We start from the raw sequence: 11,939 nt of genomic DNA on the forward strand, positions 1-11,939 counted from the left end.
GGTGCCCGCACATGTGAGAGTCTGGAGGAGCCAAGGACACAAAGCCACGTACACGCTCCCTACACGCTCCCTACCCGCCCCTTTAGCCCCTGTGGGCTGGAGCAGAGCCAAGCTGCAGCCACTCACAAAGCCAGGGTTCTGGCCAGCAGCCCAGGATCTGGCCACTGACCACTGGGATCAGGATCCAGCTCACCCGCTCCCCATCAAACCCTCAGGCCCAGGCTTGGAGCTGACACACTAGGGGTGGTGGCAAAGGGGGCTCTGGCCTTCCCAAAGCCTCAGCCACAACCAAGACACAAGATTTTAAAACAGTTTCCTAAACTGGGAATGCTGTCATTACACCAAGAGTAAGAGAATCTATAGGCTAGATATAATACTGAATATTAATTTTGTTCAGAAATTTGGGGTAAATTTTTGCATCAAGATTTTACACATCTGTAGACAAAGAAAAGTTGTAGCTGGAGCTATGCCTTTAGCTTTTAACCCTAGATCTCTGAAGGTTCACACTCCTCTGATATTAGAGTATGTGATAAAAGTTTGAGATGCACAGTTTTATTAATGCTATATCTGCCCAAATTCCAGGCCAGGATTCAAGGCCCTTTCTGCTTAATTCAGCAAGACTGTTGAAAAAAAAAAAGGATTCAAGGCCCTGTGGTCGGCGTGGTCAGGCGATGGTTGCTGTCTCCCTGTCCTTCTGCCCCAGGCGGTAATGAACCTCAGGAAGTGCCCTTAGTCTCTCTGCAGCCTGGAAAAGGGACAGGGAGCAATTAAGGAGGATAAGGGCTGGGCTGCCAAGAATGGTGGCATGGACTTCTTTTTTTTTTTTTTTTTTTTTTTTTTGAGACGAGGTCTTGTTCTGTTGCCCAGGCTGGAATGCAATGATGCCATGATGACGGCTCACTGTAGCCTCAAACTCCTGGGCCCAAGTGATCCTATCTCAGCCTCCCAAGTATCTGGGACCACAGGTATATGCCACCACACCTGGCTAACTTTTTAAATTTTTTTTGTAGAGACGAGGGCTTCCTATGTTTCCCAGGCTAGTCTCGAACTTCTGGGCTCAAGCAATCCTCCCATCTTGACCTCCCAAAGTGCTGGGATTAAGGCATGAGCCACCACACCCGGCCGATGGTATGGAGTTCTGGGTGCTCAGGAGACATTTTGCTGGATATTGTGGTTTGAAATATGAATATGAAATATGAATGCCACAGGCCCACTGGGGGTGGGCCTGTGGGATTTTGAGGCTGGTGATAAGGACTGCTGAAGCCACCAGGGGATGAAAGAGTTTAGCAGCTCCTGAGTCCCAAGGAATGCCCAGGTTGTTATGGGAAACTATCAGGGTCATGACTGTTGGGTTCCCTGGAGGAAGCAGGAGAGAAAGGGGATCTGAGGACCATACTCTCCTTCCAGGCCCTAGGGCTCCTAACTTTGGCAGTCCCTTCCTGCCAGAGCTGTTTTCTGCCTTGTGCAATGACTGGAGCACAAGGGCAACAGAAGTATCAGGTGCCTGCACATACTGCATGTGAGAGTCTGGAGATGCCAGACTGTTCTGAGTCCTGACCTGCTCAGGGGTGAGGTCCCTCTGAGCCTGAGCAAGCATTTCGTAGCCAACCATGAATTTCCGGACAGTGGCAGAGCGCAGGAGCGGAGGGTAGTAATGAGCGTGCAGCTGCCAGTGGTCCCAGTTGGCCCCAGCCTCTGATCCTGTGGGAGCCCCTGACAGAAAGAAGAGAGACAGTGGGGAAAGAGAGCCCTTTTACAGTTATCCAGGTTAGCACCTACCCCCAAACCCAACCAGGTATCTGAAAACTACATCTCCCAGGATCCCCTGCTTGAGAAGAGCTGGCAGGAGATTAGAAAGCACATTGGAGACGTAGTTTCACCAAGTTTGCTGCTCCACCCTCAGTCCCAGCATCTCTGCTCTGGCCACTTCCCCCAGCAACTGTTTCAAGGCTTGCTCCTTTGAGGTTGCAGTTCACTGGGCTGAGCCCCAGGAGCCCAGAAATGGTGTTGGGGCTAGATATAGGTACTTGAAAAGCCTCACCATGCCAGCCCATGGAGTAGGGAAAGGACGTCTCAAACAGGTTGTCATACTTGGTCAAGAGCTTCTTCATGATGGAGGCTAGATCTGGAATCAGAGCCTGACTCTCAGCCTGGGGTCCAGATGCTGACCCTACTGGGAGCAACCTCCATCCAGTGCCTAGCCCCAGGATCCTACTTGGGAGACTGACCATCACGCTCAGCAGGGGTCAGCTCAGGTAGCCGCCGCACATGCCGACGGGGCAGCAGCAGTGTCTGGTAGGGCCATGTTGCCCAGAAGGGGACCAGTACTAACCAGTGCTCACTGGTTAGGACCAGACGTTCCTAGGAAGACAGAATGGATAGGAAGTCATCAAGGTGACATAGGAGCCGGAGTGGGGTCAGCAAATAGGCAAGGGAAGCAGAAGAAAAGAATGTGCCCAGGATCTGATGTCTTCTCACCACCTCTACCACTAATCACCCGAGTCTAAGTCACCATCATCTTTCCTTTAGATTACTGGATTATTGCTAAGGCCTCCTAGCAAGTCTCTCTCTACTAGTTCACCTCTAGCTTTCTCCTTTACACACCTCTCTCATGGGATAAGAAAGTTAGGGACTCCTTGGAGACACAGGGCTTGGCTCTCTCCCACCTTCCTGAGTAGCTCCTGGCAGCTGTACTCCATTAGCAGGGGCTCTCCATGCTGACTCTTATAGGCCTGCTGAGATCGCTCCTCACGCTGGGCAATATCTGGCAGGAAACTGCTGGCCCATACCTGTCAAGGGGCAAAAGCAGAGAAGAACAGGCAGGTCCTTTACCTCCAAGCCTCCACATCATTGGCATATTTCCTCTGTCCCATCCATTAATCCTGTTCCCATGTCCACAGTGCTGGCTCAGACTCAGCCAAGAAACCCACTGGAGCCCCTGACACCCTTACCTGGCAGTGGGGATGGGGGTTAGAACAGCCCATCATGGCACCTTTGTTTTCAAAGATCTATCAGATAGGGATAGGGAGCTTTGTTAGCCAAAAGACACCAAGTCAACTCCCTCCTGACCACACCCTGTGGAAACAGAAATGTTACTCCCCAGAACCAAAGCTTCATCACCCCCTCCCTGCCCATCCAGGGGAAGGGGCGACCTCACAAACCTGCACCCAAGGGTACTGGGCACCCAGCTCCTCTGTGACTGAGGCCCATGCATCAACAACAGCCCGGATCTCAGGGACCGACATGAGTGGCAGCGTTACATCCGACCAGGGGTGGAAACACATGACCTTACTGGGTGGTGACGGGAGAAAAGATAACCAAGAGGTAGGGCTTGGCTGTGCTACGGGCAGGGCCGAACCCCAATGCTGAGTCTCCAACTCTGGTTTGAAAATTGTTAAGAGGGGAAATCCATAGTTACCAGACTCCTCGAGCAGACTTTGCTTGGAAAAGGGGATGATCACTGGGTCCTGAGGTAAAGGAGTATCACTCTCTGCAGCAGAAGTCCCTCAAGAGGTCTAGCCACCCTCCTCCCCAGCAGCAGTTGGAGCCAGGTTACCTGGACTGGGGGCATCAGGCTGCAGAGCTGGGAAGTCGTTGTCAAACAGGAAGGTGCTATCGTACTGGGGATTCACCTACCGACAAGGATAGGCTAGAAGCACTCACTGCCCCATACCACCAGTTACCTGGTGGGCTTCAAAGACTGGACAGGCTACAAGGGAGTAGGGAAGGCCCACCCTAGGGGACCAAAAAGCTTGGTGGGATATGACCCAGAAGGAGGTTCACTATCCCTGTGGGTGGAGGACAGTTCTAAGAGGGAACTACTCCCCGTGGCCCAGCCTGCAGATGCAGGGCTCTACAGGCTTACCTCTCCGTTGGCTCGGATGGCCCCAGGACACAGAGGGTTGAGGGGGTCATGGCGGGGCACTGTCTTCAGAAGCTGGGGCTCCACTTGACCCTGCCAGGGCCGCTTCATGCGGTGAGCTGACACCAGCACCCACTCATCCTGCAGCGGGTTGTAGCGGATATGCTGATGGTCTGGGGGCAGACAGTCAAGATCAGTCCTCAGAGCTCTCTAGCTCCCTCTCTCCTGGGTCTCACCCACCAGCAGGCCCAAGCTCGGGAGCGCCCTCTCGGCCCTGTCCCGCTCAGGAGCTAGAGGCCCAGGATTGGACTTTCCCAGCGCCAATTGGCCTGCAGCTCGTACAGGCCTGCAGACCGTACGCCTTGTCGGTCTGGCTCGGGATGAGCGTTCCAACCTTCGGAGGGGACGAAAGCTTCCTAAGGAAGGGGAGGGCTCGGCTCCGCGCCCCAGCGAGTCCCTGCCGCGGTGCAGTTACCGTTTGCCCGGAAGGTTGCTGCTGCGGCGTCCGCCTCTGACGCCTGCTGGCCTTGCTGAGGATCGGTTCCACTGCGCGACATGAGGCCACCGAGGGATCCGCTGGAAAATCTGCAGGGCCGTGCCTCACCTTTCACTTTCTCCGTCCACACCACCCCTCCCCGCGCCGCCCCCGATGATTGGCCAGCCGACAGCACGTGACTGACTGACTGGGCTGCCCTGCCACCTGGGGGCGGGGCTCAGAACAGCTGTGAACCCTGGGGGCCGACATTGATGATCCTACTTCACCCAGAGCTAGAGCCACTACACTGGAAGAACCTCTGTGAAAGCTGCCTACTGCAGAATCCTTGGGCTCCAGGATGCCTACAGGACTTGCTTGCTGCAATCATTCATTTGATCTTTCATTCAGCAAATATTTACCAAGCATCTAGCATGTGCTAGGCACCTAGGCTGTGTAAAGCATTGGGATGCACATGTCAGGCATGGCCTCTGCCCTGCCTGAGCTTACATTCTAGGGCGAGTAAGGATATGACCCCGGATCAACAGCGCCTCAGTCACCTGCTCAGTGGCTGCAGCGCAGGAGAGGCAAACTTGGTGGGGTCTGTGTGGAGTACTTCACCATAACCATATCCTATCCCCAAAAGCAAAAACAGATTTGGGAAAAAGGGCTGAGTAACCATATTCTCTTTTTCTCTCACTCTTGCTCTCCTTCCTCTCTCTCTCTCTCTCTTTCATACACACACCAAGACAGCACAAGAAGTGGGAGGGGTAAAAGGGCTATAAAAAAAAATCTAAAAATGGCCGGGCTCGGTGGCTCACGCCTGTAATCCCAACACTTTGGGAGACCAAGGCGGGCGGATCACGAGGTCAAGAAATTGAGACCGTCCTGGCCAACATGGTGAAACCCCGTCTCTAGTAAAAAAAAAAAAAAAAAAAAATTAGCTGGTCGTGGTGGCGTGCACCTGTAGTCCCACCTACTCGGGAGGCTGAGGCAGGAGAATCACTTGAACCCAGGAGGCAGAGGTTGCAGTGAGCCGAGATTGTGCCCATGCACTCTAGCCTGGCGACAGAGCAGACTCCGTCACAAAAAAAAAAAAAAAAAAGTAAAAGAAAGTCTAAAAATGTGGAGAGTACAGGACTATCAGAAGCTCCAGCCACCATCTAGGTGGGGCCTAGTGTTTCCTTTACACATCCCCTTCCCTTTTCTAAATTTTCCTTGGATGGGACCAATTGGCTAACACTAGGATAAAATTCAAATTAATTCCTCCCCTGGTACTTTTGTTTGTTTGTTTGTTTGTTTGAGAGACTCACTCTGCCACCCAGGCTGGAGTGCAGTGGCGTGATCTTGGCTCACTGCAACCTCCACCTCCCAGGTTCAAGCGATTCTCCTGCCTCAGCCTCCCAAGTAGCTGGAATTAGAGCTGTGTGCCACCACACTGGGCTAATTTATGTATTTTTAGTAGAGACGGAGTTTCACATGTTGGCCAGGCTGGTCTTGAACTCCTGACTTCAAGTGATCCTCCTGCCTCAGCCTCCCAAACAGCTGGCCCCCAGTACTTTTAAAGAGCCATCTAAATATTGTCTAAACCTCTTCCCCCTTTCACATTGGAGCCCAGAGGACTCAAGGTCACCCAGAGAATTAGTGGCCAAGCTGAGATTTGAATGCAAGTTTCCAAGGCTTTTCCCAGTGCTGTGAGATGCCTCTGAGGCTTCAGTGGAATGCAGGACAGAGACCCAGTGAGTTAGAAGTTGAGCCATAGCAGGGACATCCCTTCCCCCAGTCAAGACCAAGCCAAGCCAGGTGTTTTGCAATTGAGCTGCAAAAACTAGGTCATGGGTCATTTACTTGATCTCTGCCCTAGGGTCCTCAGACTGGAATAGGAAGAGGCTACCTTCAGAGGTAGGGGGCAGGGAGCTGAGGACTGAGAAACGGGGGTTTTACCTGTCCCACTGGCTGTTCATATTACCCAAAGAGGTGAGACAGGAACAGGAGATCTGCTTTTCCATTCTCTCATTTATATTTGTTTGAGTGACTAGAGCTTGTAGACAGCTCCATTTTCCCAAGAACACCAGTGCTTCAGTGCCGCCCCCTGAATCATGCTAACTAAATCCTGACCCCCATCAGGAACATCTCTTCAGGAACATCTCCATAATTCTCCTCTATGACTCCCCAAGGTCATTTTTTGGAGGAAGAGGAGAATGACTAAGATGGGCCTAACCAGCTCCCTCCCTGCCAGATCCCAGAGGTGTTGTTACAGTAAAGGGGTCCCAATCCAGACCCCAAGAGAGGATTCTTGGATCTCACACAAGAAAGAATTCAAGGTGAGTCCATAGTGTGAAGTGAAAGCAAGTTTATCAGGAAAGTGAAGGAATAAAAAAATGGCCACTCCATAGACAGAGCACCCCTGAGGGCTGCTGGTTACCCATTTATATATATATATATATATATATATATATATATATATATATATATATATATATATATTTTTTTTTTTTTTTTTTTTTTTTTTTTTTTTAAGACGGAGTTTCACTCTGTTGCCCAGGCTGGAGTGCAGTGGCTTGATCTCGGCTCACTGCAACCTCTGCCTCCCAGGTTCAAGTGATTCTCCTGCCTCAGCCTCCCGAGTAGCTGGAATTACAGGCACCCACCATCATGACTGGCTAATTTTTGTATTTTTTAGAGACAGGGTTTCACCATGTTGGCCAGGCTGGTCTTGAACGCCTGACCTCAGGTAATCTGTCCATCTCGGCCTTCCCAAAGTGCTGGGATTACAGACATAAGCCACCACACCTGGAAAGGCCTGGAAAAGCTTTCTGAAAGACCAGATAGGGGAGGTGTAGGCCCAGATGATCCCAGAAAGCTGTTCCTGGAATGGGGAGCAGAGACCAAATTTGGGGGCTAATCCCTGCTGCCCAGGGTTCTTAGTGAATTGTCGAGTCGGGAATGCCACAGAAGCCAGAACCAATACAAAAACATGTTCCCTCAATCCTGTATTCTCCTCTAGATAATCCTTTCTTTATCCTTAATTTCTCTGCCAAGTTTCTTTTTTTTTTTTTTTTTTTTAGATGGAGTCTCGCTCTGTCGCCCAGGCTGGAGTACAGTGGTGCAATCTAGGCTCACTGCAACATCCGCCTCCTGATTCAAGTGATTCTCCTGCCTCAGCCTCCCCTGTAGCTGGGATTACAGGCATGCACCACCACACCCAGCTAATTTTTGTATTTGTAGTAAAGACAGGGTTTCACCACGTTGGCCAGGCTGGTCTCAAATTCCTGACCTCAGGTGATCTGCCTGCCTCTGCCTCCCAAAGTACTGGGATTACAGGCGTGAGCCACCGTGCCCGGCCTGCCAAGTTTCTTAAAAACAGAGGCCATCTTTCTGGTCTCTACTCTTAGCTGCATGGTATATTGTAACACATCTTTTGCCCTATATTTGTCAGGGTAAGTAATCTTAATTGCTGTAACAAACACTCCCAAAACTCAATGGCTTAACACTACAGTCAATTCTGGGGGTAACAGGGAGCTCTGTTCCAAGCAGTATTTAGGGATCCAGGTGCCATCCATCTAGTAGCTATGCCATGTCCTAGGGTCTCAGAATACTCCACTAGAGATCCTCTATAACTACAGTAATAGACATGGGAAGAAAGAAAATGTAAAGAACTTCAAGCTGGGCATAGTACTATGTGCCTGTAGTCTCCCAGCTCTTGGGAAGCCAAGGTGGGAGATCACTTGAGCCCAAGAGTTTGATACCAGTCTGGGAGTGACATAGCACAATCCTGTCTCTTAAAAAGAGAAAGAGAAAAAAAAAAAAGAATTTCAGAGGAGACTTTAGGAGCCAGCCCTAGAAATGTCATACATCATTTCTATCAATATTTCATTGGCCAGAATGCAATCACATGATCCAGAGTAGACTGTGGAATGTAATCTAGCTGTCCAAGAGCAAAAGGAAATGGATTTGTGAATGTATAGCATTGTCTCTGCCACATGCCCCTACTGAGAAGTCTAATTATCATTTCCCATCATCTCATTGAATCTCACAATTATATTTCACTGTGTTAACCCTTCATTCCATCACTCTTTTTTTAATTTTTTTAGACGGAGTTTCGCTCTCATTGCCCAAACTGGAGTGCAACGGCGTGCTCTCAGCTCACCATAACCTCCGCCTCCCAGGTTCAAGCGATTCTCCTGCCTCAGCCTCCCGAGTAGCTGGGATTACAGGTATGCGCCACCACGCCTGGCTAATTTTGTATTTTTAGAAGAGATGGGGTTTCTCCATGTTGGTCAGGCTGGATCTTGAACTGGCAACCTCAGGTGATTCCCCCACCTCAGCCTCCCAAAGTGCTGGGATTACAGGTGTGAGCCACCGTGCCTGGCCCATTCCATCACTCTTGAGAAAGAAAAGAAACTTTTTATCTGAGAAATGCCAGCCTCTTTTAATTATCAGGCCCAGAGAGGCATTAAAATGTGACAGCATGGGCCTGGCGCGGTGGCTCACGCCTGTAATCCCAGCAATTTGGGAGGCCAAGGTGGGCGAATCACGAGGTCAGGAGTTCGAGACCAGCCTGGCCAACATGGTGAAACCCTGTCTCTACTAAAAATACAAAAAATTAGTTGGGCATGGTGGCGGGCGCCTGTAATCCCAGCTACTCAGGAGGCTGAGGCAGGAGAATTGCTTGAACCCAGGAGGCAGAGGTTGCAGTGAGCCAGGATCATGCCACTGCACTCCAGCCCCGGCGACAGTGCAAGAGACTCCGTCTCAAAATACTACTACTACTAATAATAATAATAATTTTAAAAAGAAAAAAAAAGGCCGGGTGCAGTGGCTCACGCTTGTAATCCCAGCACACTGGGAAACCAAGGCGGGCAGGATCACTTGAGGTCAGGAGTTTGAGACCAGCCTGGCCATTATGGTGAAACCCTGTCACTACTAAAAATACAAAAAGCTGAGCATAGTGGCAGGTGCCTGTAATTCCAGCTACTTGGGTGGCGGAGGCAGGAGAATCGCTTCAACCCGGGAGGCGGAGGTTGCAGTGAGCCGAGATTGCGCCACTGCACTCCAGCCTGGGCGACAGAGTATGACTCAGTCTCAAAAAAAAAAAAAAAAAAAAAGTGACAGCATGTAACAGCAGTCATATCTCACCTTCCCCCACCCCCATGGAGCCAAATAATTACCCCTTGAAGCCACTTGCTATGTGGGCTCTAAATTGATACCACATAGCCATAAAATGCCATAGTCTAGACACCATAACTCATACCCTATAGTTCAACAAGGTATAGCCAATCACTAATCAATGTTGTTTCTGTAATTTTGTGTCAGCCCACTCCTTGTCCTCTTTTGCCTTTAAAAACTTGCTTGTGGCTGGGCATGATGGTTCATACCTGTAATTCCAGCACTTTGGGAGGCCAAGGCAGGATGATCCCTTGAGCCCAAGAGGTCAAGGCTGCAATGAGCTGTGATCGTGCCACTGAACTCCAGCCTAGGTAACAGAGCAAGATCCAGTCTCAAAAAATAAAAATAGGCCGGGCGCGGTGGCTCACGCCTATAATCCCAGCACTTTGGGAGGCCGAGGCGGGCAAATCACGAGGTCAGAGTTCAAGACCAGCCTGGCCAACATGGTGAAACCCCATCTCTACTAAAAATACAAAAAAATTAGCTGGATGTGGTGGCAGGTGCCTGTAGTCCCAGCTACTCGGGAGGCTGAGGCAGGAGAATTTCTTGAACTGGGAGGCAGAGGTTGCAGTGAGCCGAGATTGCACCACTGCACTCCAGCCTGGGCGACAGTGGAGACACCATCTCAAAAAAAATAAAATAAAATTAAGTTAAAATAAAGTGGCCAGGTGCAGTGGCTCACACCTGTAATCCCACACTTTGGGAGGCCGAGGAGGGTGGATCACCTGAGGTCAGGAGTTAGAGACCAGCCTGGCCAACATGGCAAAAACCTGTCTCCACTAAAACTACAAAAATTAGCCAGGCATGGTGGTGCACACCTGTGGTCCCAGCTACTCGGGAGGCTGAGGGAGGAGGATGGCTTGAACCTGGGAGGCGGGAGTTGCAGTGAGCCAAGATTGCACCACTGCATTCCAGCCTAGGCAACAGAGTAAGAATCCATCTCCAAGAAAATAAAAAATAAAAATAAAAACCACTTATAAAAATAAAAAATGCTTGTATCAACATTCCCCAAGGCAACTTGGAAGAGTGTCCCGAGCAGTCGTTCTCTACCTTGGCCCAAATAAACTCTCTATATTAATTTTGCCTCAGCTTTTTTTTTTCCTCACTGTTGTTTTTATTTGTGTGTTTTTCTTTTTTGAGACAGAGTCTCACTCTGTCGCCCAGGCTGGAGTGCAATGGTGCAATCTCCACTCACTGCAACCTCCACCTCCCGGGTTCAAACGATTCTCCTGCCTCAGCCCCCCAAGTAGCTGGGCCAAGTGGGTGGCACGCGCCACCGCGCCCAGCTAATTTTTGGATTTTTTAGTAGAGATGGGGTTTCACCATGTTGGTCAGGCTGGTCTCGAACTCCTGACCACATGATCCACCTGCCTCGGCCTCCCAAAGTGCTGGGATTACAGGCGTGAGCCACCCCGCCCAGCCTGTTTTGTTTTTTTTGAGACGGAGTTTTGCTGTTTCACACTGAGGCTGGAGTGCAATGGCGTGATCTCGGCTCACCGCAACCTCCGCCTCCTGGGTTCAAGTGATTCTCCTGCCTCAGCCTCCTGAGTAGCTGGGATTACAAGCATGCGCCACCACGCCCAGCTAATTTTGTATTTTTAGTAGAGACAGGGTTTCTCCATGTTGGTTAGGCTGGTCTCAAACTCCCAACCTCAGGTGATCCACCCGCCTCGGCCTCCCAAAGTGCTGGGATTACAGGTGTAAGCCACAGTGCCCAGCCCCTTTTTCTTTTCTTTTTTTTTTTTGGAGACAGGGTCTCCCTCTGTTGTCCAGGCTGGAGTGCAGTGGCACGATCTTGGCTCATTGCAACATCCACCTTCTGGGTTCAAGCGATTCTTCTGCTTCAGCCTCCCGAGTAGCTGGGACTACAGGCACCTGCCACCACGCCCGGCTAATTTTTTGTATTTTAGTAGAGACGAGATTTCACCATGTTGCCCAGGGTGGTCTCGAACTTCTGAGCTCAGGAAATCTGCCTGCCCACCTTGGCCTCCCAAAGTGCTGGGACTACAGGTGTGTGCCACTGCGCCTGGCCCTTTTTTTTTTTTTTGAGGCAGAGTCTCGCTCTGTTGGCTCACTGCACCCTCCACTTCCCAGGCTCAAGCGATCCTCCCACTTCAGCCTCCTGAGTAGCTGGGACTACAGGTGTGCGCCCCCACTCCTGACTAATTTTTGTACTTTTTGCAGAGATGGGGTTTCACCATGTTGCCAAGGCTGGTCTCGAATACCTGGACTCAAGTGTTCCGTCTGCCTCAGCCTCCCAAAGTGTTGGGATTACAGTTATGAGCCACCTCGCCCGGCCTCAGTTTCTTTCTTTAAGATCAAAAACGTATGAGGCTACTTTTTCCAGTTCCTTTATGTTTTATATATATAACCATCACATAAAATTCTCACCATGTGAGGCACTAACTGCTTTATAAATATTAACCCATCTAATCT

The 11,939-nt window shown here is 50.4% G+C and overlaps 1 protein-coding gene across 4 annotated transcripts; it reads right to left on the reverse strand.

Annotated features, from left to right (window-relative positions):
- Window positions 1-532: 532 nt before the first annotated feature.
- On the reverse strand, window positions 533-4,531 carry GALT (galactose-1-phosphate uridylyltransferase). Of its 4 annotated transcripts, XM_001163419.8 has the most exons (11): window positions 4,338-4,525; window positions 3,866-4,035; window positions 3,557-3,632; window positions 3,419-3,467; window positions 3,162-3,291; window positions 2,952-3,008; window positions 2,667-2,789; window positions 2,229-2,361; window positions 2,042-2,125; window positions 1,559-1,713; window positions 533-745 (listed from the first exon to the last, which is right to left on the reverse strand). In XM_001163419.8, exons 1-11 carry the CDS (start codon window positions 4,417-4,419, stop codon window positions 665-667), a joined length of 1,140 nt encoding a protein of 379 aa, XP_001163419.2. In that variant the 5' UTR covers window positions 4,420-4,525; the 3' UTR covers window positions 533-664. The 4 variants fall into 4 exon arrangements, with proteins under 4 accessions (XP_001163419.2, XP_063644718.1, XP_054514788.1 ...); XM_063788648.1 differs by having other exon boundaries at window positions 3,162-3,467; window positions 3,557-3,583; XM_054658813.2 differs by lacking the exon at window positions 3,419-3,467 and having other exon boundaries at window positions 3,162-3,379.
- Window positions 4,532-11,939: the final 7,408 nt, after the last annotated feature.

The sequence above is a fragment of the Pan troglodytes genome, chromosome 11 (assembly GCF_028858775.2).
Source record: "Pan troglodytes isolate AG18354 chromosome 11, NHGRI_mPanTro3-v2.0_pri, whole genome shotgun sequence".
Taxonomy (NCBI): Eukaryota; Metazoa; Chordata; class Mammalia; order Primates; family Hominidae; genus Pan; species Pan troglodytes.

Bases quoted from the DNA above. Each gene is read 5' to 3' on its own strand.
- GALT (XM_063788648.1), bottom strand. From the start codon at position 4,419: ATGTCGCGCAGTGGAACCGATCCTCAGCAAGGCCAGCAGGCGTCAGAG. The intron at 3,584-3,865 runs GTAAGCCTGTAG...ACGACTTCCCAG, and splicing joins CCATCCGAGCCAACGGAGAG to CTCTGCAGCCTGATGCCCCC. The intron at 746-1,558 runs GTCAGGACTCAG...TCCCTTTTCCAG, and splicing joins GGGACCTCACCCCTGAGCAG to GCTGCAGAGAGACTAAGGGC.